Source organism: Dipodomys ordii, unplaced genomic scaffold (assembly GCF_000151885.1).
Source record: "Dipodomys ordii isolate 6190 unplaced genomic scaffold, Dord_2.0 Scaffold35, whole genome shotgun sequence".
NCBI classification, from domain to species: Eukaryota; Metazoa; Chordata; class Mammalia; order Rodentia; family Heteromyidae; genus Dipodomys; species Dipodomys ordii.
In genome coordinates, this window is record NW_012267251.1 from 12,493,057 (window position 1) to 12,520,433 (window position 27,377).

The window sequence follows — 27,377 nt, forward strand, 5'->3', positions numbered from 1 at the left end:
GGGGGGAGACACCTGCTGGGTGAGCAGGCTTGTGCTAGGGTTATCTATCCCTAAGTAGGCTCTGGGCCTGGATTTAGTGGAATGGGAAGGGGCCACTTTGTATGCCTTAAAACAAACAAACAACTTAGTGGGATCTACTTGTTGCGTGAGATAGAATCGGTCTTGGTTAACAGGTATCTATTTGCTTGATTGCTTTCGTTGTTGTTGGAGTTTTGTTTTGTTTCCATCCAGGGAGTTATCGTCCCTTTTCAGACCAGTCCACACAATAGGTAGAGTCACAGTTGAAAGGAGCAACCTAAAAGCCCCAGTAGTGAGAAATTAGTATCCTAAGAAACCATAAATATCAATATGGCATATCATCTATAGCTCAGAAAATAAGGCCAGAGGCCCATCCCACTAAATTGATGTTATATTTCACTGAATGGGATTAACTGTGTGTGTGTGTGTGTGTGTGTGTGTGTGTGTGTGCCTGTTTGTGCCAGTCCTGGAACTTGAACTCAATGCCTGGACACTGTCCCTTAGCTTTTTTGCCCAAGGCTGGCACTCTACCACTTAAGCCACAGCTTCACATCCAGCTTTTTATTGGTGAATTGGAGGTAAGAGTCTCACAGACTTTTCTGCCTGGGTTGGCTTCCAACCACAAACCTCCTATCTCAGCCTCCTCGAGTAGCTAGGATTATAGGAGTGAGCCACCAGAACCTATCAGGCACAAATACTACATATGCTGTACACCCTATAAAACCTACCACACCAAAGAAAATCATTTTTATATCTCATTCTTGTTTTCTCATGTGTTTTGTTTCTATGTCCATGTTATATCTAGGACACTGTTACATACCTGGTATATGGCTGCCCCCACCCCTCTTAGAACATACATCTTCTGACTCTGTGTTCTCATTGGTTCTGTCTAATCTACCAACTCTGACTTTCTCTGACCATCCTGTGTCTAGGAAACACATTCACCCTTCTAAAACTATCTTTTCTCCTCTTCACCATGAGCACACAGAGGTCTACCTGTCAGATACAACACAGACAGGGGCACTGACATACTTGCGGTCCTAAATATCCAGAGTGTGTTTTGTTTTTGTGTTTTGTTTGGTTTTGAGCCAGTACTGAACAAGTACAAGGCTTGAACTCAGGGCCTCACATTTTTGCTTGGCTTTTTTTGCTCTAGGCTGGCACTCTACCACTTGAGTCAAACCTCTTCTTAAGGCTTTTTTAAAGAGTCTCACAGACTTTCTTGCCCAGGCTGACTATGAACTAGGATGTCAGAGTGTTACGTTGTTGTTGTTATTTATAATCTCAATATCAGTACTCTCATGTAACTTTTTAGCAGAAAGGTAAATATCCTATCTGGCCAGGGCTTAGAGAAGGAGAAGACAGTCCTCTTGTGTCCAGGCAGAAAGCTCTTTGAAGAGCCATAGTTAGAATAGTCTTTCTCTGGTGCTGAGGCAGGGAGAGTTGACTGGGCCACCTCTCCAGGGAGGGCTGCTAGTACTCTAGTCTGGTTTCTTCCTGATTCCCCAAGGATGCATTTGACATGGAGTGGAGGAGGGAGAGGACAGCAACTGTGATAAGACAAACAAAAGGCATTTAGAAAAATGTTTAGGGTAGATGTCAAAATATAAGCTTAAGACGATGAGCAAACGCTATGAAAGATCTTTGATGTGGAAGGAAATAAAGAGGAATGGAGTGCTACAATGTGGATGGTAATAAATGAAACATGAAGAGGAAAAACAAGGCTAAATTGAAACATAAAAAATCAGCATAGTTTTGAAACCTAGGAAAAGTCAAATGAAAATGTGCTATATTAGGCAATAGGTAGGTAAAATATTTCATTTTTGGAGCAGCTCACTCTTGTGACTATTTCTTCCTTTCAGCTGCGTGATATAATGCATATATGAGATTTTTTTTAATTGTGTAGCATTAAGTCAGGATTTTATACTCGCCGGTGCTTGAGCCTTTTTTGCTTGGGTTGTTTTTGAGATAGTGTCTCACTTTTTGCTGACTGTCAGCCTGGGCTAAGATCCTCTTATCTACTCTTGCTACCACAGCTGGCATAATAGGTGTGTGAAACCACACCCAGCTATTCTATAGAGATGGAGGTACCACCAACTTTTTACCTAGGTTGGCCTTAAACCACAGTCTTCCCAATCTCAGCCCCTCCTATAGCTGGCATTGCAGGTATGAACCAATGTGCCTAGCTTAAAATTTTTGTTTCTGCATTATTTTAATTTTTTTAATATTATTTTTTAACCACACTTAGTTAAAAACTTAGTGTTAATACATCCACAAATAAGGCAGACTTCCTTGTATGTAGATTTGTCACCTGTCACTAGAGACTCATGACAGACAGGGGGACTTAGAAAGCAGCTGGTTGTCACTGGCAACAAAGTCATTGAAAAGGAACCTGTAGAATGAAGAGGTCCTCAAACAGATCTATACTAGGGACATCTCAGATCTGCTCAGAGAACCAGATGACAAGCGGATGACCAAGGTGGTGTGTAACAGGAAGACAAGGACATGGAGAGGGAGCTACAGTCGATAGGCATCAGAACACCTCTGGGTGTCCTATAGAGGAAAAGGAGCCTCCAGAGAAGGAGATTGGTATTCTGAATTGAACAGGAGGAGGCTATTGAATAGCTTCCAGAGCAGTGAGTAGGAATGAGGAATAAAACTGTCAGGGTTGGCTTTGAATGGTGATCCTCAGATCTCAGCTTCCTAAGAAGATAGGATTATAGGCATAAGCCACCTTCACCCAGCCTGTAGTGCATATTTTCTCAGAACCAAAATGTTGATAGTTTCTTATTGAATAGCAGTTCAGTTTATTCTGAAATAAAACAAGTAGTGATTTTTACATGACGATATACTTATACTATAATCCAGAAGTTTTTTTTTATTTGTTTTTGCTAATATTACCACTTGCATGAAAATAGAGAGCAATCATTTACAATCTTGCCAAAGGCTTTCACTCTTTTCTTTTTTTGTGGTCTAACTTACCTGCTGCCTAATAGTCCCTGAGTAGGCATATCCTTTATGTTTTTGTCCCCTTGTCCCTAGATACCTGTGAACCACCACCACCTTTTGAAGCGATGGAGCCTGTTCATAAACTTAAACCTTTTTACAGCGTTGGGGAACAAGTGCTATACAAGTGTAAAAGAGGGTACTCGATTGTGCTTCTGTTATCCATGACTACCACCTGTGACAAGAATCTGACATGGACACCGGTTAGAGATATCGTTTGTGGTAGTAAGTAAACACAACATATTTTACACAACATATTACTGTTACTACTTTTTGCTTGTTCTAGGATGCTTTCACTCAGAATCTCAGGCTATATATGCCTGATTTTCTCACATTAAGTGAGATTTGAGATTCCTGTGGGTTTTGTTTTGTTGCGTATTTTTGTGGAGTTCTGTTTTGTTTTTTTTTTTAAGTCAGTCTTTGAGAAACTTCTAGGGATTTTTTTTTTTTGGCCATTGCTTGCCTGAGTGATTGTACATCTTACATTTGTCCTCATAAATACAAAGAAAACAATACACCATAAAATGTAAGAAAATGCAATGTAGATATTTTTTTTTTTGCTTTAAATGTATGTGTTTAAAATTCCACCATTTTGCTTTCTGTTAGGAGATCTTTGTAACACTCTCCAAAATCCTGCATTTGGCTGGGTATACTACCCCACTGGGTCTTGGGCATGGGGTAACAAGGCGCACTTTGCTTGCCAGGAGGGGTAAGTTGTTCCTTTGGAAAAAGGTAATTATCTTGCTGATTCTCTGTGTTTCCCCTTAAACAATCATGTAAAACTTGTTTGTTTTTTCCTTCTGTGACAAGTTGTACTTCTAGCTAAACAACCTTTGCTGCTTTTTGGAGACAGGATGAAAGTATAACTAAAGAAGTTACACTTTCCTTTAATTTTTTTTAAGACCTAACTTAAAAGAGTACTTGCTATATCAAGTAACAAGCCAACTTGCTATACCCAACTGCACCACTACTAATTGTAACCCTGAATAAACATAGGTAAGGGTTTTACAGCTACCCCAGCAAAACCTAAAGCATTAAGAATGCTAAGTGCATTCTACTACCAATAGAATTGAAGTTGTGCTCACAGGTCCAGATTTATGAGCAACAGCAATACTGTAATTCCTGAACACTGTTTACTCACGTAGACTAAAAGCTCATTTGATTAAAAATCACAGTTTAATAACACACTTCCAATACGTGCTGCTTAGGAAGCCTCTCCCTCAAACCACTGCCTCTAAAAATTGCCTGCCTTATTATGTGCAGCCGGTTCATTGCTGAACAAAACAGTAACTTTTTCTTGGCTCATTTAGATATTACTTAATTGGTCAAGAAATTCTACACTGTGTGCTTAATAAAGATGCTGAGGCCGTTTGGACCGGAACTCCCCCACAATGTGAAAGTAAGTCTTGTGTGTGTGTGTGTGTGTGTGTGTGTGTGTGTGTGTGTACATGTGCACATGTGCTAGAATTTTAAAGTAATTACTAACTCATTTTTAAGGATAATGAATTCAAATGGATGTAACATACATTTAACTAGTTAGTTAGTTAGTTATTATGCCAGTATTTGGGCTTCAACTCAGAGCCTCGCAATCTCACTTAGCTTTTTTGCTCAGGGCTGCCACGCTACCACTTGAGCCACCTCTCCACTTTCAGTTTCTTGCTGGTTAATTGGGGATTATGGTCTCACAGACCTTCCTATTGGTGCTGACGCTGAACTGGGATTTTAAGATCTCAGTTTCCAGTCTGGGAAGGTGGCTCAGTGGTAGAGCGCTTGCCTTGCATGCATGAGGCCCTGGATTTGATTCCTCAGCACCACATAAGCAGAAAAAAAAAAGCCAGAAGTGGCGCTGTGGCTCAAGTGGTACAGCGCTAGCCTTGAGCTTAAGAGCTGAGGGACAGCGCCCAGGCCCAGAGTTCAGGCCCACAACCTCACCCCCCCTCCAAAAAAAAAAGATCTCAGTTTCCCAAGTAGCTAGGATTAGAGGCATAAGCTGCTAGCACTCAGCCTATCTGTATCCTATTTTGAAGGAAAAGTTTTTGTTTAAGATGAGTTTTTATGAAAAAACATCTGCAGTTGGTCTACTGTATTATCAGGGTTTGTAGCCTCTACCAAAAATTTCAGCATTGTGAAGATGGTGGTAATAAAAGACATCTGTTAGTATGATTATGAAATACCCATTTAGAGAAGGTAGAAATTATAAAAAAATATTTTGCACTTAGCACTCAGTTTTCTTTTTAGTTGCAAAAATTAATTTCTCTTCAATTATCCACTTCTCTTATGATGACCAGTGTAAGGCAGAGCATGACCTTGCAAATAAATATAGACATTTTATTCCTTAAGAAAATAAACTGTTGTCTTCTGAACACTCATTTCTACATGAATGGTTTGGATTTGGAATATCAGAAACCCCCTAATAAATACTGAATTCACAACTAGCTTATAGAAAACCTATATTGATGAACTTCCTGATAGCAGTTTAGAACTTTGCTAACGTTATCTTTCATTTCTTACCTTGCTTTTTTAATGCCTTTCCTGTCTCCGCCCCCCCAACTTTTTTTTAAAGAGATCCTTTGTACACCACCTCCAAAAATTAAAAATGGAACACACACTTTTACTGATATAGAGGTATTTAACTTCCGAGAAGCTGTCACTTACAGCTGCGATCAGATCCCCGGACCAGATCAGCTTTCACTTGTTGGCCAGAAAATTCTGTATTGTGCAGGCAATGGAGTTTGGAGCAGTGATCCTCCTGAGTGCAAAGGTAACAGAGACTTTTCCCTTCTTTACCTGTGCTTCCTGTGGAAGCATTCTGTAGAGTTTTACCTACACATAAACAAAATGGACATTTGAGCTTCCTCCTTTTGTACAACAGTTATCTGATTTAATTTCATAGTCATAATCTCATAGTCATAATTTCAAGGTCAAGCAAAACATAATTGTACCTACGTATATGTGCCTTCTCCCTTACCATAATATGGTTTGGCATTTCACCTTATGTGTTTAGAACTACTATGGATGTACATGAGTTAGGGTGCTTTTATTTAAAAGAACAAGCTCAATACACACTGCTTAAAAAATAGGATAATGGCTTGCAGAGGTTTTGCAACAGTTAATGGTAGAGCAGCTTGTACTGACCCTCTTACTTGACAAGAATAAGAAGCCCTGGACAATTTTTTTTTTTTTTGGGTCCAGTCGTGGGGCCTGAACTCTGGGCCTGGGCGCTGTCCCTCAGCTCTTCAGCTCAAGGCTAGGACTCTACCACTTGAGCCACAGCGCCACTTCTGGCATTTTTCTTTTTGCTTATGTGGTGCTGAGGAATCGAACCCAGGGCCTCAGGCATGCCAGGCAAGCACTCTACCACTGAGCCACCTTCCCAGCCCTGGACAAAATTTTTTTAAGTCTTTAGATTTTGAAGGTTGACTAATGACAAACAGCATGGAGACACTTTCAATCTGCCCCTTGAAAAAGAGCCACCACTGCATCCTAGCAAAATAAACACTATTTTCAGAGACATATGGAAGCTCTCTTAAGGTAGGAGAGTGTCTAGGCAAGAAGGTAATTTTTAATAAATATCAAAAAATCAAGCCAGGCACCAGTGGCTCATACCTATAATCCTAGATACTCAGGAGGCTTGAGATCTAAGGATTGGGGTTTGAAGCCAGGCCAGGCAGGAAAGTCCATATGACTTTTATCTCCAATTAACCACCAGAAAACTGAAAATGGTATTGTTGGCTGAAAGTAGCAGAGAACACTAGCCTTGAGCAAGAAGAGCTGTCAAAAAAAAACAAAACTGAAATCTTACACTCTCAGGAAGTAAAGTAGAATAACAAAAACATCAAAGGAATGCCCAAATAATTGAAAATTATGCAAGATGCTTCTGCTTTTTTTCTTATTTTGATCCAAGACCAGAACTCAAATTCAGTACCTGATGCTTTCATTCATTTGCTAGCGCTTTACCAACTGAGTCATGCATCCAACTTCACAAGATGCCTCTAAATCACCCAGTGATTAAAAAAAAAGAAAAAAGAAATTGGAATTAGTTATGTGTTTAGAATTGAGTAAAGACCAAAAGACCAAAACACAGCATATGAAAATATCCAAATTTGTGGGAGCAGCTAAAGCATTGCTTAGAGAGAAATGTGTGCAATGCTTGTGTTAGGAAAAAAAGTCAGCAGTCAAATGACCTATGCGTCTACCTCAAAACATTAAAGAAGAGCAAATTAAGCCTAAAACAAGCAAATGGAAGGCAATGATTAAAAAAAAATTACACGCAGAGAAATCAGTGAAGCAAACAGCTTAATCTTAGAGAAAATGGATAAAGTGTAAGTCCATAGCCAGACTGACCAAAAATAAAGACACAAATTATCAAGAATGAAAACAAGAGCCAGGCACCTGTTTCTCACCTATAATCCTACCTACTCAGGAGGCTGAGATCTGAGGATCACAGTTCAAAGCCAGCCTGAGCAGTAAGACTCATCTCCATTAATCACCCCCCCAAAAGTAATGAAAATGAACATACCATTAAATAGCATTCTGACATCTAAAAGATGATGAGATGATTATAATACACTTTTTCTTTCTTTTTCAGTAGTACAAGGGTACTCAGGGCCTTGTACTTGCTAGTCAAATTACTACTGGCATTTGAACTCAAGCCCTACATTTACTATATAGGTACTCTATATGCCTCTGGTACAAAACTTACCTACTTCTTGGAAGACATAAAGTATCTATTAAAGAAATACAATTTGGGGGCTGGGAAGGTGGCTCAGTGGTAGAGCGCTTGCCTTGGGTTCGATTCCTCAGCACCACATAAGCAAAAAGAAAAAAAAGCCGGAAGTGGTGCTGTGGCTCAAGTGGTAGAGCGCTAGCCTTGAGCTGAAGAGCTGAGGGACAGCGTCCAGGCCCAGATACAGGCCCTACGACCAGACCCCCCCCCAAAAAAAAAGAAAAAAAATACAATTTGTAGGTAATAGCCTTCCCATAGACAGTGTATAGTTTCATTATGTAATTCTAGCAAACATTAAAGGAATCAATGATTTTACACAAGCTTTTCAAGAAAATGCACGAAAAAGAAATTCTCCTCAAATCATTTTATAAGGACAGCATTGTCTTGATACTAAAAACTGGAGAAAAACCTTGCAAGAAAATATTTAAAAAGTTATCTTTGGTCTGTTTATTTTGTGCCAGCACTGGGGCTTGAACTCAGAGCCTTATGCCCTGGCTTGGCTTTTTTGCTCAGGGCTGGTACTCTACCACTTGAGCCTCAGCTCCACTTTTGACTTTATGCTGGTTAATTGCAGGTAAGAGGCTCACAGACATTTCTGCCTGGGCTCACTTCAAACAGGATCCTCATTGGTACAGCTGAACACAGCAAATGAACTGAGACAGGCCTATAGAAATCCAACATGATTTAAGAAGAAAACTTTAAGAAACAGTCTTACAGACCTACCTATGAGAGAGAGTCAGCTAGTCAACGGTGTACGTAATTGGAAGCATTGTTTTAAGTAAATGTTAGCTAAAAGTTATCCAAATTTAATTCCAAAAAAACTGCAAACAATCACTTCAGATCTAGGAAATTCAGTGACTTTGAGGCAAAGTGAATAAATTATTAAACTTTACCTCTATCCTTAGCAGTTCAGTAGTATTGGTTGATAAAACTAACAACAGATTAAGAAAAAAAATTGCCAGTAAGAGTCCAACAACAACAAACCAGATTACCCCCAAAAAGCTAGAAGACATTGGTGTGGGTTAAGATAGTCAAAAGAGAACTTAAAAACACTTATCTGGAGTGCATCAAGGAGAATCTTCTAAAATGGAAGGTGGTACAACTGGAAACTATATTCAGATAAACCAAATCTGAGGTAATCTGTCATCGGCCAATCCTTCATTGTGAGAATTTCTTGTGTACTAGTATGGGGTCTAAGCATTGGTGGTTAACTTTTATTTGGGACCTTTTATGCTTGTGTATTCATTTGGAACATAAAATGTGTTTTATCATCTCTAGGTTTCATTCAGACACAAGATTTAGAACACTCTAACTCCACTGCTCTGGAATATCCCAGTCTGTATGTGTTGTTTCTGCCCAAGAAACAACATGCCTATGTGTCATTGTATGACTAGCTAGCTTCTTTTCAGGTTTTAAAGTTTTGAGTGTCACCTTCTCCAAGAAGTGTTCATTACCTTTTTGAAAAAGCAGCATATTGCTGCTTTGAAAGACCCCTATCGTTCATCAGTTTTCCAAAGTTGCAGTAGAACTTGACTTGAATTTGTCTTACAGTGGGACCTTTCTCAAACAAGGAATAAGTTATGAGATTCTGTTCCTTAAAAGGTAAGATGGATCATTAGGTTTTTCTGAATCTCTTAGCTAGAATGAAAATGCATTTGAATATGTAAAACACACACACACAGTATCTTGCATTCCATTTCTTGTCTCTTCATTCCTACTGGAAATGAATACTTTGGTTTCTTTTCTTTTCAGTGGTCAAATGTCCGTTTCCAGTACTTGTAAATGGAGAAATTACCTCAGGATTGGCAAAAAATTTTTCCTACCAGGCAGCCATTACAATTGAGTGCAAAGAAGGTTTTTACCGAAATGGCACTGACAAATTTGTCTGTAACGGAAACAGTGCTTGGGATCCCCCGATATCACCCTGCCTTAAAGGTACAAATGTGCTCTGTTTTTCCTTCTTCTTGCTTAATGGTTTAGGTTTTATTTCTTGAATATCTCAATATAAACTCCATGTTATATTTATTTCTATGTTGTAAACATAAATTTTAGGTCTGCCATTATATTCTCATGGAATTCTGCTGTTACAGTTTGAGTTTTAGAATTTTTATTTGTGTTGTTTAGCTCACTGGTGTGTCTCTGAGTTTCACTTGTTCAGTATTATTATGCATAGACTATGGATGGCAGGAAATTTTCAGAGTTGATCAAAGCATAATATTTCTAAAGAAATAGACATCAATCTAATCTGATTAGATTAATAATTAGATCTCTAATTAAATAGATATTCCTATCTAATTACATCCAGAATGAAAGGCATGACTTGTGTAAGCAAAATGTTTCATCTAAATACCACTGTCTTGTTTTCCAGGGCGGCCTTCTCCCAGTCCCAAACTTCCAACTTGGATTTACGGAGGTTTAATCACTTCCTGCTTATATTTTCCCAAGAATATTTCAAATTTCTGGTGAAAATACAGAAAACTTCCAAGAGTTTGACCCAATATATATTCTTCACTTTTTTAACAGGGTCAGTCCCAACCCTGTACCAAACCTAACCACCACCACTGTCTCAGGTTGAGTACTTTCCTGCTCATACTTTTCAAAAATCCTTTAAATTCCTGGTGATTTTGTATAATATCCTATATATTCCATGTAGAATCTAATTCATTCATCATTTTTTTGGTAGTAAGAGGAGGAAGACTATGTTTACAGCCACCTTATTGGTTATCTATAGGGAAGAAGACTATGTTTACAGCCATCTTATTGGTTATCTATAGTGATTCTGATATCTTATTTGCATAGTCCACATACTTGGCTGTGCACATTCCTTGGGAACACTGTGTAAATTTAAAATGTGTCTAACACCTATATAAAATGACTTAGTATCTTTTTTACTAGGTATAAGACTTGTAAGATACGTTGAAAGCACTTAGCAGGTTAGGAAGCTTATATAGGAAGCTCTCTAAAGTGTATCACTACTTAATATTCATGAAGAGGAAAGATCATGATTTCTGTTTGTAAATGGGTTTTGTGTCACCAACTTTGCTCTTTTACGTGTGTGTGTGTGTGTGTGTGTGTGTGTGTGTGTGTGTGTGTGTGTGTGTGATCTGTTGACACCCTTGTTGGTTGCCTTTCTAGTGGAAGTCTGTGCTTCCACGTGCTTCCCCGCCAGTTCTTTATATGTAACTGGGAGACCTCTGCCATTGCCAAAACGTGGCTATATTTTTACTTCTTCCTCACTTCCCTTCCTCACCTAAAAAAATTATTCTTTGTCTTTTACTAGGCAGTTTTATTAGGCAGTAGAAACTAGATTTCGTATTAACTGAAGGGCACAGATAAGCCTTATCTACTGAAATAGGATGGCTTCTTCAAGGAACCAGTGATCAGCTGCTGTACTCAAGACTGCATCAAGGCCATCTTGATATAGAGAAAGGAACTATTGTCTGGATTCGGGGCTGTCATTTCTTGGTTTCTTAGAAGCAAGAGATGACAGGAATAGTGAAAAGGGTATTCACTAGGGTAGAGTAGTTTGGAAACACCTAATTCAGCTATTGTTTCTATGGGCTTCAGGGTCCCTTTGGTTTAATAAGGATGTTTTAGCTGAAAACAAATTACAGGTCCTAATTTGGTCAAATATTTCCTATTCTCCTTATATAAATATTAGGGCTTACATTATTTCTTTTTTTGAAATGAAATTTTTTTATTGTGAAAATACTGTACAGAGGGGTTACAACAATTACATGGGCAAGATAATGAGTACATTTCTTATCAAGCATTTGTAGCCCCCTCCTTTGTTTCCCTTTCCCCATCCCTCCCCCCCATACATTATTTACTCTTAATATATAAAAGTAAGGTTTAAGCTTCAGGCCTTGTGCTTTCTAGGCAAGCATTCTCTCAGATGAGCCACTCTGTAGCCTATTTTTATTTATTTACTTATTTAGCTTCAGCTCATTTTTCAGACAGAATTTTGCTCTTTGCCCTAAGCTGGCCTTGGACCAAGATCTTCCTACCTCCAATTATAGGCCTGCACCCATATATCTGGCCACTCCTTAATATTTTTAAAGGGTGGGCAGGAATTACGAGGGAACTTCTTTGCCTGCCTCAGCCAAGCATTGTGAGACAGAGGGAGATGATTTTTGGAGGGCTGATATGTGAGCAAAAGTAAGACGGCATTTGAAATATATACACATTGGTCCATTTGTATCAGCTCATATACTCCAAGAGGGTATACCTAATGTGGTATACTAACTTTGTCAATAGGCTCTTTTGAAAGAATTGACAATAAGTATTTCATAAAGGATTTGCAAAACAATGATTTAGCTTAGGGTTTGGTAGAGAGAACTAATTGTGGAGGGAAAAAAAACATCTAAATTCCTGACAGAAGGTTGTCAGTAATTTTTTATCCAGTGGGAAATAATATATATCACAAGTATGAACAACATAGGGCTGTATTAAGGTTGATCTAAGTGTGCTAATATGAAAAATGACCAAGAAATGCTAACTGGAAATAATTCAGCTGTTAATGGTGTAGTGTGTTACTGCTGGTTTTCTTACAAAGAAACATATGTTTACCCCTAACACATTATTTTTTTTGGATTTATTAGTAGTTAACTTCTAGGCTTTCCAATATAAAATGTAGGGTTTTAGTGACCATTCTTGTGTGTGCCAGATATACTCAGAAGTAGAATCCCTATGATCAGAAAGTACAGCTATTTTTACTTGGATAAGCCATCCTTTCTGTAATCTTATATTGATAAGGGATAGGGAAGTGATAAGACTTCAAATTTGTTTTTCCAGGTCCTAGACCTACTCATCCCAGGAAGCCTGCAGTGTATGAATATCCAGGTTTGGTCATTCTTTATCTTGCTGATAAAAGAACTCCATAAATGATAGATGAATAATGATAGTCTGTTTTCTTCTTTTCATTTCTTTAGGTGTGTTCTTTTTGATCACAGGGCTTGAACTCAGGGCCTGGTGCTGTCCCTGAGCTCTTTGAGCCACAGTGCCACTTCCGGTTTTCTGGTGGTTAATTGGAGATAAGAGGCTCATGGATTTTCCTGCCTGGGCTGGCTTTGAACTGCTATCCTCAGATCTCAGCCTCCTGAATAGCTAGGATTACAGGCGTGAGCCACCAGAGCCGGTTTCTTTAATTTTTAAAAGATTAAATGATATTTTTAATCTACAGTTTTTAAATGCCTTTTTTTGAGACAATTTCACAATATTACCGGTACTATTTTCAAACTCTGGGCTACAGTCATCCTTCACTACAAGTATATACCACTGTATCCATTTATCTATGTATATTCAATTACTTACTCATATCTAACAAATATATTAGAGAATAATCATATACTCATTATGTATATTCATATCTGTTGCCTATTTTTCTATCTACTAGGTATTTTAAAGTATTTTTTTTGATTTATGAGAACTTTTGTAAACTAAAGCTCTTCTAGTATAAAATGAACATTGTTTTGCATTTGTCAGTTTATTATTATATTTTATTATATTCAGTGGTAAAAAGGGGTTACCATTATGAGTACAGTGCATCTTTGATGAACTTGTCAGTTTTAAGTGTTTTATACTACTTAGGATATACTTTTTTATCTTTTCCTAAGAGCAATATACAAACATTTTTGTAAAATTTCAAATATTACAAAAATATAGAGGAAAAAGAAAACTTTCTAGTCCATTAACTAAATTAATTACTATCAATACCTTAAGGTTTCTATTTCTGTACATTAGAACACTTTTATTATGCATAGGTTGCACATGTACTTTGGCTTTTTATTTTTTTTAATTTTTGGTGTATATATTAGTACTATGGCTTGAACTTAAGATCCGAGTGCTGCTCTTCAGCTTTCTCATCCAAGGCTAGCACCCTACCCACATGAGCCACACCTCCACTTCCAGCTTTTTTGGTAGTTAATTGGAGATAAAAGCTTCACAGAGCTGGGTGCCAGCCTGGCAGGAAAGTCTGTAAGACTCTTATCTCCAGAAGTGGTGATGTGGCTCAAGAGGTAGCACACTAGCCTTGAGCTGAAGAGCTGAGGGACAGCACCCAGGCCCAGAGTTCAAGCCCCATGACCACCCCTCCCACCCCCCACCCCCCAAAAAAACTTCACAGACTTTTCTGCCTAGGCTGACTTTGAATTGAGATCCTTAGATCTCAGCCTCCTGAGTAGCTAGGATTACAGGCAGGACTGTCTGGCACTCAGCTGTTTTCTTTTTGTTTCCCACTTTAACAATACAATTAAGTGGCACTGTTAACTGACATGATGGTGAGACCATCACACTCTGTATTTCAAGAACTTCATCTCTGATTGAAACTTCACCTCCTAAACAACTATTCTTCTCTTTCTCTATTCCTTCCTCTTTCTCTCTCTAGCCTACTATTATTCTACCTCTATAACTTTGCCTATTTTAGGTACTTCATGTAAGTTAATTCATATATTTGTCACTTTGTCTTATTTCACTTAACATGATGTTCTTAAGGTCTTGTATCACTGAAACTTCACCTCCTAAACAACTGTTTATTCCTTTCTCTTACTGAAGAATATATGTATGTATGTACCAATGAATACATGCTGTCCATATTAATCAGTTTTTCACTACCGTGACAAAATAAAAAAGGAAGAAAGGTTTATTTTGACCTATGGTTTCAGAAGTTTCAGTTCATAATTAGCTGACTCCACTGTCATGGGGCTGAAATGGGGAGGGGGAAACCATCATGGTGGCAGTTGCTTGTGACAGAAGAGACTGTTCATCTCATGGTGGCCAGAAAGAAGTGGGAAAGGAGGAGGAGGAGGAGAGGGTAAAGGGGAGGGAAGAAGTATGAATAGACAGACAGGAATAATATACATACACGCTTCAAAGACATAATCATGGTTCTCAACTAAGCCCAACCTCCTAAAATTGTGACTCACTCCATCAATGAATTAATCCACTGACTAAGCCAGCACCCTCAAGATCCAATCACCTCTCAAAGTTTGGAGCTATTATGTGGGGACCAAGACTTCAACACATGAGGCCTTTTGGGTATGAATTCACATGCACACCACGACGTCTTTCCATGTGTTTATCAGCAGTGTTCTGTCCTTGTGTCTGCACTAGTCTTTTGCTTCCTGAGCTAAGTTTGTTCCTAGGAATTTTATTCTTCACTATATTTAATGTCTTCAGAGTATGACATCAGCTGGAGGTATTTACATGAAGCCTTTATTGGTTGAAGAAGTTTTTCTTCCATTCTAGATTCACAACTGAAGCATTTATCTAGCTGCTTTTTATCTCTCAGTTGTAATTAGTATCATATTGAATTCAAAGACTGATTTTGAGAATATACTAAAAAGAAATTCGCTAGGCTTATACAGTACTAGCATGGGGAAACCTTACTGGACAGGAAGAAGGAAGCCCATAATCTTGAATACGAGTTTATTGAATTTATGATGCTACTTTAAATGAGAAACATTAATACAAGTTTAAAAAGAGAGTGAAACTTTAAGGTGTTTTATACCAAAGTCAGAAATCAACCATGAATTTAAAGGATTTTAAAGGCTTTATTTTTTGGTTTTCTTTTTGAAATTTTTTTTTACTAAACCAATATTTCTTCTTTTTTTTCTAGGATATCCTGAGCCAAAACAAGGACTCTTTGACCAAGAACTAGGTTCTTATTTTGGTTGCTTATAACCCTGCATTTTGAGACCTTATTTATATTTTACATGGAAATATTTTATCTTCCAAGTATCAGCAGTTAAGAAAGAAACCACATGTCATAAATTATTAGTGATGACTGACATTTATGGTTACTTTGTGCAGATACCAGGACAAATATAAATAATAGTGTGTGTAGGAAAATCTAGGTAAGGATAACTGGAAATGGAGTCTCATGAACTTTTCTGCTCAGGCTGGCTTTAAACCATAGTCCTCCAGATCTTAGCATCCTGAGTAGCCAAGCATGAGTCACCAGAACCTGGCTAGTGGTATTATTTATAGGTTAAAATACATAAAATGCAGCTTGCTTTCCACAAGATAGTGTTATTTTGTTAAGAAAATCTGTATATAGGGGGGCTGGGAAGGTGGCTCAGTGGTAGAGCGCTTGCCTTGCATGCCTGAGGCCCTGGGTTCGATTCCTCAGCACCACATAAGCAAAAAAAAGAAAAAAAAGCCAGAGGTGGCGCTGTGGCTCAAGTGGTAGAGCACTAGCCTTGAGCTGAAGAGCTGAGGGACAGCACCCAGGCCCAGAGTCCAGGCCCCACGACCGGACCCCCCCCAAAAAAAAAAAAAGAAAATCTGTATATATTGGGCTGGGAAGGTGGCTCAGTGGTAGAGCGCTTGCCTTGCATGCAAGAGGCCCTGGGTTCTATTCCTCAGCACCACATAAGCAGAAAAAAAAGCCGGAAGTGGAGCTGTGGCTCCAGTGGTAGAGTGCTAGCCTTGAGCTGAAGAGCTGAGGGACAGCGCTCAGGCCCAGAGTTCAGGCTCACGACTGTACTCAAAAAGAAAAAAGAAAAAAAATCTGCATATAAATTTGTTTTCTATTTATATATTTTTGTACATGAACCTTAAAGTTCTATAAATTGACTTATATTTCATTTGGGAAAAGTTGGCTTCATGCACCTTTATGTAGGCTTACACAGTTCACACATTATATATTAAATATATATTTCCCTTTAAGGGAAATAAAAAGATTTCCTAGTGAGTAAAAGAAGATATAAACCTATTTCTTTTCATTGACTTAGACTAGCTTCATAAAAGTTAACTGTTTTTAAAAACTTACTTCAGCTTATTTTTTTCTTAGTATTTTCTGGTATTCATTAGAGATTTGTTCCATACCCCACACCCCAGGAATCCAAAAATCTGTGGATGGTCTCAAGTTCCTTTAATGAAATGGTATATATAGTATTTACATATAATATGGAAATGCCTTCCCTAAGTCAGCTCCAGAGTGCACTTACTATATAATAATACAGTGCAAATGCTGTCTACATGGTTGTTATATTTATTTAGGGACTAACAACAAGAAAACATGTTTAGTACTGATAAGTTTTCTACCCCCCAAATATTTTTGATTTGCAATTGGTGGAATCCATGGATTCAGAACCATCCAGATGGCTGACTGCACAGCTGGAAACTTAAATCCTGATAAACCCACCACAAACTGATGACTCACCCCTGTAATCCTAGCTACTCAGAAGCTGAGATCTGAGTATCACAGTTCAAAGCCATCCTGGGTAGGAAAGTCTGTGAGACCCTTATCTCTAATTAACCAGCAAACTCCAGGAAATGGAAGTGTGACTCAAGTGGTAACTGCTCTGGCCCTGAGTTCAAGCCCCAGTACTGGAGTGCATGCACATACACACACGTGCATTCATACGCACACACACACACACACACAAATATTATATATATATTAATATATACTCACACACAAATACTTTATATATATGTATATATAGACATATATAAAATCTCCAAAGGTGAAATCCCTTTGACACCTAACCCCTATGAAACAGTATAGCTTAGCCACACCAGGCAGAGTTCCTGGTTTTGGCTCACTGGGAACCATGGCTCTCTGCCACTGCTGGGCATCTTGAGACCATATCTTATTGCTAACCCAGAAAAAATACAAACTCAGAGCTCAGAATACTGAATATGCATCACTGACACACCACTGTAAAGTCAGAAAAATCTTAAAAGTCAAACCATCTCAAGTTGAGGACTGTCTATGTTTTAACTTCGAATTCTGTGGTCAGACTACCATTATGCCAGTAAGTCCAATGCTTTCATAGACTGTTGGACATCTGTTTATGAAATGAGAGCAAAGGTAAGCATAACACTTGCCATATGGACTAACAGCAATCCAGTAAATATAGTGGTAGCTTACAAGCAGAGATACTACTAACAGATGCACTTGTACAAGTTTAGCTTCTGTAGAATTATTTAGTGTCCTCTGGATAGCCAAACTTGCACATTCAGATTTCTCTGCGTGTGTCTGTTATTCCTGTGCCCTGGTGTCTCCTGGGCAGCTAGGGCATGTCTCTATTTGGGGGTGTGTCTACAAAGATGGAAGGAAGATAAGAAAAGGGGTTGATGTTAAGATTAAGTATTAATTGTGAAGGCTATAAGTAGCATCTATATGATCAGTTAATAAAACATGTATGACTTATTCCACATATCCACTTATAAGGAAACACAGAAATTTTTAATTTCTTATAATATCATTAAAATAAATAATAACCAAAGCTGGGCGTCTGTGGCTCACGCCTATAATCCCAGCTATTGAGGAAGATGAGATCTGAAGATCACAATTCAAAGCCAGCCCAGGCAGAAAAGCTCATGAGACTTTTATCTCCAATTAAATAGCCAAAGGTGGAAGTAGTGGTGTGGCTCAAATGGTAGAGCACCCACCTTGAGTAAAAAGCTAAGCAGGAGTACAAGGCAGAGTTCTCATTCTGTCACACACATACAAATCCAAACAGGTAACTGAACTGAACTATGAGAGAAATGTATTTTTAAATGACTGTCCTCAAAATTAGTAATAATTCTAATTGTTCTATGATAATCTTTACTATACAATTTAGGGTAACTACAGAACAAAGACCTAAAAACTGAAAGTCACAAATCTTACCCTTAACTGTGGAAACTGGCTTAGGATTTCATGACCAGACCTGGGATATATTAGGAATCATGTTAAAATTAGAGAAACTTTAGTATTTAGATAATTTCAACTAAGTACTTTAACCCCCATCTAGAGACCCCATCTAGAGACCAAGATATGTTCATCATCTTCTGTTCTTATTCTTTCTTAGATGCATGGATCATTGCTCTGATTATTCTTATTTTCAGTAAGTATCCCCAATTTAACATTGCTTAAGTCAAAATAATACTGTAAAGTTCATTTTAAGAAGTTTTTCAGTTTTGGTAGTTTTTATTGAAATTTAAGATTAAGTAAACCATCTTAATAAAACCCTAATCTTTTATATATGATATATTCTCATTGGTAATTATATTATGTAATATGTGTTCAATTATATTTACTACACAGTTTAGTGTATGTAACATATACTATTATATATATATACATGTACACATACATATACAAACAAATAACATGTCTTCTTAAGTTATAATAGTACACTATTTCTGTCAAATGTGGTGTGTGTGTGTGTGTGAACTCAAGCTGGGAACTACCCTTTTGTTTTTTGCTCAATGCTGGTGCTCTGCTGCAGATCTACCTGTACCGGCCTTTTTTTTGGTGGCTAATTGGAGAAAAGAGTTTCAGAGACTTTGCTGCCCAGGTTGACTTTAAACTTCAACCTTAAAATCTCAACTTCCTAGTAACCACTGACACCTGGCTCTAAATGTACTTTCGATACTTTTCTAAATTAAGCTATGATTCCTCTTTGCCTTGTCATGGGACTGTGTGATGCCAAGGAGTTAGATAATGAAGAAACCAAATGTGTGTAAATAAAATACCCTTTCCCCACCAGCATTTGTTTCTTCTGCTTAAATTCAGTCCTGGTAATGAGGTTTCAGACTCACAGTTTTTTTTCTTTCTTTCCTGGTGTCTTGCAGTTGTTTCAATTGCTATCATTTGTCTCTGCCTATACAGGATTCTTGGCCCCAGAAAGAAAGGGTAAGTGAAAGCATTTCTTCTCATTTATTAGGCCTTCGTATCCTCAGCATGCTTTCATCCAGCTTTATGTTTGTTCCCTGTATTGTACCATCCTTCTCCCCCTGGTTGAACCCAGGGCCTCATGCTTGCTATACTCCCAACAGAAGTCACTGTTTTTAAATTATGCATTCACGTGTCATACAAAATGTTTGTTTTTTTTTTGCTAAAAGTATTTTCATCTACTTTCAACATCATGGCAATATAGGGAACCTATGTATTTCTTCAGCAGGTAACTGTAAGAAAAGGTTTCTTGTGAGAGTGGAAGTTTAAGTTCCTAGGTGAACCACAGGCCATTACAAGTTCCTCCCTACCCCAGATAGACCACTTCCTAAAGGGGAACCAATGGCCAAAATAGACACACTGACAGTTGCAGTCACTGTAGATACTATGATAAAAATTTCCATTTATCTGTATCAGTTAGCTATGTATCAGATGTCTCAGATAATCCATTTAATTTCATTTAGTTACTTCCATTAACGGGGATTAAGAACAGCACTATTTGATTTCTGTTATGTTCTCCTCATTTTCTAGATCGAAGCAAAGTAAAAGCGGTACTATTGCCCAGGAAGCTAAAAGTTCCAGAATTCTCAATAAACAGTCAAGTCAAAAATTCGCCACTCTCAAGTGATATATATAGAAACATCACTTCGAAGAGTTCAAAGATTTTAAGAGCTAATGTGCCAGGGTGCGGTGATGAAGACAAAATGTATTTTCCATCAAATCAGATTGTCTTTGGAAACTCATTTATACAAGATTATAAAATGTACGGAGCTACTTCTGTCTTTCTTATGGGCAGCTGAAATAGGGTAGCAGCCATGAACATTCTTGAGGTGCTGTTAAAACTTAGTACACACATGGGTTTTGTTTTTTTTTGTTGTTGTTGTTTTTTTGTTCTGGTCATGGGGCCTGAACTCTGGGCCTGGGCGCTGTCCCTCAGCTCTTCAGCTCAAGGCTAGCGCTCTACCACTTGAGCCACAGTGCCACTTCTGGCTTTTTTCTTTTTGCTTATGTGGTGCTGAGGAATCGAACCCAGGGCCTCATGCATGCAAGGCAAGTGCTCTACCACTGAGCCACCTTCCCAGCATAGTAATGGCTTGGGAACACAACTGCCTTTCTACAGTCTTCTTTTCAAAGCACAAAAACAGATGGATGAGATCTTACTTTTGGTTGAGATTTAGCTCAGTAGACGAGCACTTGCCTGGCAAGTGCAAGACTAAAATTATGACCATTGGTCTGAATCAGCTTCTACCTAGCCAATCCTATCATCCTTTGTAGCCCAGCCTGGCAATTGTTTAACTCTCATCTTGCAAGTCCATGTGATCCCAAACTACAGCTGTTTTTATTTCGTTGTGATGGTTTTCTCCTGATTTTGTTTGTGCTAGATAAATTGGCCATGGATAGGTGAGAGTTAAGAAATTAATGATAATTGCTGATAACATTCATAGTTTGTATTATCTGAGGCAATAGTTATCATGGATTTCTCCATTCATGCTATTTCTTGTTTCAGATCACAGAAGCCTGCCAGACTGATTTTTGTCAGTGTTTCAAGCTGTCTGTGCTGAAGGCAACATTTCATCAAGCAGAGAGAGCCTGAAATTTGCAATCAGCTCAGACAGTTTTCAAGAACACAGAACAAAACAGTCAAATTAACATCGAGCAGGGTTTTCTAGTTGGCTCTCCAATGTTGTAAGCATCCAGCAAACCTTTCTAAAACATTGAAAAAATACTGTTTATAGTTTAGAAAGCATATGATATAATGAAATCAGAACTGTCCCAGGAATTTGGAAGGGCACGTAATAAATGTATCTTCCCTCAAGTTGAAATAAAGTGCCATAAAACCATACTGGATGCCAGTGCAGAAAGACAGGATTCATCTGAAAATGCCGAAGACAGGATGGCATGGATTTAATATATATTCCCTCAAAAATCAAAGGTACTTTAAAGTCTAGACCCATTTCTCCTTTCACAGTGTTATTCAATGAATTTTTTCTAAGATTTGGTATGTGCAAAAATTGAATTTCTTTGAACAGAAATTATCTATTCATCAGCTAGATGACATGTGACTTCAGAGTTAAGTTCTTGTACAAATTCATTCGTCAGGTCCCTCAGTGAGAATCACAACATGGTACTTTATGAGCCTAAGGCTTATGTTTCCTTCCATTCCTTCCTGTCATTGATTTTTATCCCATGTACTCAACTGTCTGGCTTCTTTTTGATGCAATATCGCTATTTACTACTCATTATTTAGCTCTTTCTCTTCCTCCAGCACATACCTAACAGAGGAGAGCTACAGAGAAGTAAACTTTGCTTCTCTCTAAGAAGAAGAGAGGAGAGAAAGATTTGCTTTTATCATGAAAAGGTATATTAGCTTTCTGTTTTCTTTGCAACGATGGCTTTGTTCTGGAAAATATTCTGTGGGTTTTAGATATCAATACCTGAGCTAAAATATGTCGGCAGTGAGGATCAAAGAGGGAACTCAAAAGATCCCTCCCATTCCCCTTGCTAACTTACTAATGTTTTCTTCTAGCTTCCTTTGTAAAATTTAAGGTGTACTGACAGGTATTGGCTTAGATGGAGGCTTAACTAGTTCTGTTCCCTCCATCCTTGCATCCGGTTGCTTCTGCTTCTAGAGCAGCTACAAATCCGAACCTAACTGTGCTTTTGATCCCAGAGGGGAGCAATGAGCACAACCAGTTCATCTCAACACAGAGAAGGAAAACATGCTTTCAGAGAAACCAAAACTGCTTTAATTTGGTGAATATAGTCAATTCCAACTTGACAAGTTGTTTCTCTGTATTAGAGTGTATAGTCTAATATACATTATATGTTTTTAAGATACTATAATACATATTAATTTTAGTATATTTACTACAATTATATAATCACATAATTTATTTTAATATGTAGTATATACATTATATGTATACTGTGTAGTATATATTTATAGTTTAGTATAGTTATAATATATTCTGACTTAATTATGTAATCTATCCTTTATTATATAGTTATATAATACATAGTATAATTTTTCAATATTGAACAGTTGAGGCTTGCATCTCCTCAAGCGAAACCCTCATCATTCTGGTTTCCAACTGAGACAAATTAAGAGTTCCTTTCTTTGTGCTAGAATATACATCTACATGGCTGGGAAGAGGGAACTAGGCCCCCTGCTTTTTTTATTTATTTTTATTTTTTTTATTTTTTGGTCCAGTTGTGGGGCCTGAGCTCTGGGCCTGGGCGCTGTCCCTCAGCTCTTCAGCTCCAGGCTAGCGCTCTACCACTTGAGCCACAGCACCACTCCCAGCTTTTTCTGCTTATGTGGTGCTGAAGAATCGAACCCAGGGCCTCATGCATGCAAGACAGGCGCTCTACCACTAAGCCAACTTCCCAGCCCAGCCCCCTGCTTTTTTATGATTAAAAAAACTACCTAAGTTTATAGTCAAGGGTATTGATTGGCTTAGACACTGGTGGCTCCTGCCTGTAATCCTAGTTACTCAGGAGGCTGAGATCTGAGGATCAGTTTGAAGCCATTCTAGGCAGAGAAGTCCCTATGACTCTCATCTCCAATTAACCAGCAGAAAACCTTACTTGGAGGGGACTCAAGTGGTATAGCACCAGACTTGAGCAGGCAAGCCTAGCTTGAAGTATGAAGCCTTTGAGTTCCATACTAGGGGGTAAGTGTTGGGACAGGTGGAGAAGGGAAAAATAAATAAAATTATTACACCTGTTTCTTCCCTAGAAAAGTTCAAATTACATATGCAACTAGCATTTTATTTCATAGGACATAAAACAGGTTTTATGAAGACATGCATGGTAAGAATGCATGACATAAACTTGAACTTCAAATATCTGATCCTGACCAGAAGGTGTATGTGCAGCCTTCCTGTGCTTGAGCTCCTCTTGGGGGCACTGCATTTTCTATTTCAAATCAGAGCTGCACATTCAAATTTGTAGTATTAGGGAAAGACATGTTTCTCTCAGGTCTTTCCCACTGACTGACAAAACACTAAAACGAGTCAATCCTTTCAGAGGAAATTAAAAATATAGAAGAAGAGGGCTTTTAGAGACACATTGAGACACTTCAAATTAATTTTTCAAGGCTCATTTGTTGGCTAGTTTAAACACTGAGAATATTATCAAGTCTCTTTCTGCAATTGTCCCCTTCATGCTAGGGGAAATCTATGCTCAGTGGCAGACCAGTTGTCTGGCATGCATAAGGGTCTGGGGTTTAAATCCACAGTGCTTTGAGGAAGAGACCAGGTCTGTTTTTCTGGAATTTAATTCTTGAATTTTATTTCTATGCTTACTATTTTTCTTTGATGATATCTTTGTAGGAAAACAGGTTTAGAGTTCAATATACTACCTACCAGAGAAAGTCAACTACTCCAGCCAAGCCAGCTGCACGATGACCACAAACACGTGTTTCCATTTTGTTTGTTTTTTTTTGTTGTTGTTGTTTGTCAGTCATGGGTTTGAACTCTGGGCCTAGGCGCTATCCCTCAGCTGTTCAGCTCAAGGCTACGGCTCTACCACTTGAGCTTCAGCACCACTTCCAGTGTTCTGGTGGTTTATTGGAGATGCGAGACTCATGGACTTTCCTGCTCAGGCTTAGAACTGAGATCCTCAGATCTCAGCCTCCTGAGTAGCTAGGATTACAGGCGTGAGCCACCAGCACCCAGCTCTGTTTATCTTTGATGTCTTCTTATCTACAGGGTTACTGTTTCTACCATGAGAAATGCAGCTCTTAAGTCATAATGCTCACATTTTAATGTGGCTTGAATGTAGTCACCTGACTTGGATGCCTTGAAATGTGTACAAATTTAATGTAAACAAGCAATAGAGCCTGATTTCCCTTAAATAACACTTTATGTAAGGGTGAGTCCATCTTGAAGCAGGAGATTTATAATCAAAGAAATACAGTTCACAGTATCATTATGGTGCCTGTAATCCCAGCAGTTCTGAGGTTGAAAGCCTTTCTAAAAAAAAAAAAATAAGCTGGGTGTAGTGGCTCACACCTATAATCCTAGCTACTTGGGAGGCAGAAATCAGGAAGACCAAAGTTTGAGAACAGCCAGGGCAAAAAATTGGTGAGACCCCCATATCAACCAATATCTGGGCACAATGGTGTACAACTGTCATCTCAGCTAAGCAGAAAGCATAAGAGGATCAAAGTCCAGGCCAGCCTAGACAAAAATACAAGAACCTATTTGAAAAATAACGAATGCAGAAGGTATTGAGGGGCATGGCTCAAGTGGTAGAGCACCTGCCTAGCAAACACAAGGCCCTGAGTTCACCCAGTGCAGTGCAACCAAACCAAGCGGGGGGGGGGGGGAGGGGGGAATGGTTTTGTTTGTAAAGAACAACATTGAAAATTGGGAATTTGGGCATTTGATATCCTTAACTGAGAATATTATTGTAAAATAAAGTAAAAGTTGGTAAGATAGAATTCAATTTTTTGGAGTCATGTTTGATTTGAAGAAACTAGAAATTTTATGCATGACATTTTTTTTTCTTTTCTGTCTGTGACATCAATGAACCAGTCTCAGAAACAGTAAGCTATCACAACCTCTGGAGACTTTTTAGCTATAAGAAGTCGAGGACTGTCTCCCCTAATAACAATGCTAGATGATGGGACACCGTGAACACTGGGGCCTCGGGGAGGCGCTGGCTGAGTCCTGGCCGTGGGTGGCTTTGTTTTTCCTATGTAAGTAAGGAGAGGTCTGACCTGAAACTTCCATCTAAAAGTAAGTGGTTACGTCACAATTGAGACCCAAGTCCCTGGACGTTGAGCTTGCTAACAGAAAACATTTCATCTTTGTATCCTGAAAGATAGTCCAGACTATGTCAGTACTTCAGAGAAGCAGTCTCTTTACTGGTGTTCATACTGAAGGAAAACAGTAAACAACTCAGGTAGCACTTGACACTCGGGTAGAGCTTGGCTCTGATCAAGAGAGTCCCCAACCCATGCAGACGTCTGTGGGCAGAAAGGGGAAGGCTACTCCACCACCTTTTTTCCAAGTTGTGTGGTAAATTGTTACATTGAATAGCCAAAGTGGCCAGAAAAAAAAAAACAGTTGCCCCTCAGACTCCTAGGATTAGAGAATGAAGAGGGATGAGAATAGATCCTGTCTTACTGTGAAGGCATTGTGTTTAACACAGGGAGAGCTGCCCTCTGTCATCTGCCCTTGGCTTGGATACTTGGGAAGAAAAGTTTGAGCAGGAAAAAAAAATATTTTAAAAGCCAAGTACTAATGACTCACACCTGTAATCTTAGCTACGGAGGAGGCTGAGATTTGAGGATTGTGGTTCAAAGCCAGGCTAGGCATACAAATCTGTGAGACTCTTTTATCACCAGTTAACCAGCAAAACGCCAGAACTGGAGGCACGGCTCAAGTGGAAAAACATCAGCTATAAGAGGAAAAAGTGAGGGTGCAAGGCCATGAGTTCACAAGCCCCAGTGCGGCACCAAAAAAAAAAAAAAAAAAAGCAGGAATTGCTTAGAAGCAAGCAAGTATTTTTTTTAACCTACTCAATATATTTTCACCAGATTTTTTATACTTAAATTCAGGGCTGGGAAGGTGGCTCAGTGGTAGAGCACTTGCCTTGCATGCTTGAGGCCCTGAGTTTGATTCCTCAGCACCACATAAACAGGAAAAAAAAGCCGGAAGTAGTGCTGTGGCTCAAGTGGTAGAGCACTAGCCTTGAGCTGAAGAGCTGAGGGACAGCACCCAGGCCCAGAGTTCAGGCCCCACGACCGGACCCAAAATAAATAAATAAATACATTTAATTTATAGAAGCTCAGCTCCAAATTTATTTTTCAATGAGATTTATATTTGATATATATATATATATAAATTTGTCAATCTGTCTATTATTTAAATATGAGGAAAAGTTTTGTTTCAAATTATTTGCCAGGGAAAGAGGCATATTTGAACTTAAAATACTTTTGTCAGCTACATAAATGTATTTGCAGAAATGTCTCAAGAACTTTTATTGGGTTTTTGAAAACTGGTTCAAGCCTGACAAAAACTAAAGACGTATGATGTGCAGGAGTTTCACATGTGCTAGTGTTTGTATTAAAGCGGCGTTGGTTTCTAATTACAGCCTATCGCTAACCATTCCACCTGTTCCTAAGCATCTCCCTGCCCCGCTCCTTGTCCCTGCTCAGCTCAGAGGGCTTCAGTGACACCCTGACTGGGGGGAGGGAGTCTAGTTTTCTTAGCAATATAGTTTAAAATCCTAGTGGCTTCTTTAGAAAATCCACCTGGAACTCCATTTGTCCTTGCTTTCTTCTACATTCCTAGTGCATTTTTTTCCCCTTGGGAAAGCTGTTAAAGTTAAGCATGTACACACAGTGTATCTAAACAGAAGATACGATCCTATATCACCTTAATGCCTAGGACTAAGGGGGAAAAAATCCCAGGAAATAAAACATAAAATTTGAATTGTGCATAAGAATAGGATTTGGTTTTGTTTATGCAAAGATCTTGCAGTTTTTGCAGATGTTAATTAAATCTGACTTGCTAACTCTCCAATCAGACCAGTGTTTCTCACCCCTGGCTGCACATGGGGATTGCCTGGGGAGCTTTGGCGACACCTGGGCCCCACCCCAGAGGCATCTTCTGTACTGGGTCTAGGGCACAGCCTGGGCAGAGGTTTTTGTGGCCCAGATGCTTCCAATGTACACCTGAGACAGTGAATCTCTCCACGGGGGATTCTCAAGCCAAGTCAGTTTCTCCACTTAAACTTGGAAGGTCAAAGCTATTGTTCACAAAAGAAAATCATAGTTTAATTCTTCCTATTAAAGAAACCAGAAAACTGCTGAGTCGCTGGTGGCTCGGACCTGTAATCCTCCTAGGAGGAGGTTGGGATCTGAGGGTTGCAGTTGAAAGAACTGCGCATGAGACTCTTATCTCCAAGGAACTTACACAAAGTAGTAAGTGGAGCTGTGGCTCAAGT

The 27,377-nt window shown here is 38.7% G+C and overlaps 1 protein-coding gene across 1 annotated transcript; it reads left to right on the forward strand.

Annotated features, from left to right (window-relative positions):
• The first annotated feature begins 3,038 nt into the window (after positions 1–3,038).
• On the forward strand, positions 3,039–20,139 carry Cd46 (CD46 molecule, complement regulatory protein). Its single transcript, XM_013017368.1, has 10 exons — positions 3,039–3,249; positions 3,631–3,733; positions 4,335–4,423; positions 5,588–5,785; positions 9,503–9,685; positions 12,545–12,592; positions 15,366–15,407; positions 18,553–18,588; positions 19,319–19,379; positions 19,950–20,139. The coding sequence occupies exons 1-10, from the start codon at positions 3,093–3,095 to the stop codon at positions 20,044–20,046; spliced, it is 1,014 nt and encodes a 337-aa protein (XP_012872822.1). The 5' UTR covers positions 3,039–3,092; the 3' UTR covers positions 20,047–20,139.
• Positions 20,140–27,377: the final 7,238 nt, after the last annotated feature.

Coding starts and splice junctions, on each gene's coding strand:
- Cd46 (XM_013017368.1), top strand. CDS start 3,093: ATGGAGCCTGTTCATAAACTTAAACCTTTTTACAGCGTTGGGGAACAA. Junction 5,786..9,502: donor TGATCCTCCTGAGTGCAAAG/GTAACAGAGACT, acceptor TTTTCTTTTCAG/TGGTCAAATGTCCGTTTCCA. Junction 19,380..19,949: donor CTTGGCCCCAGAAAGAAAGG/GTAAGTGAAAGC, acceptor CTCATTTTCTAG/ATCGAAGCAAAGTAAAAGCG.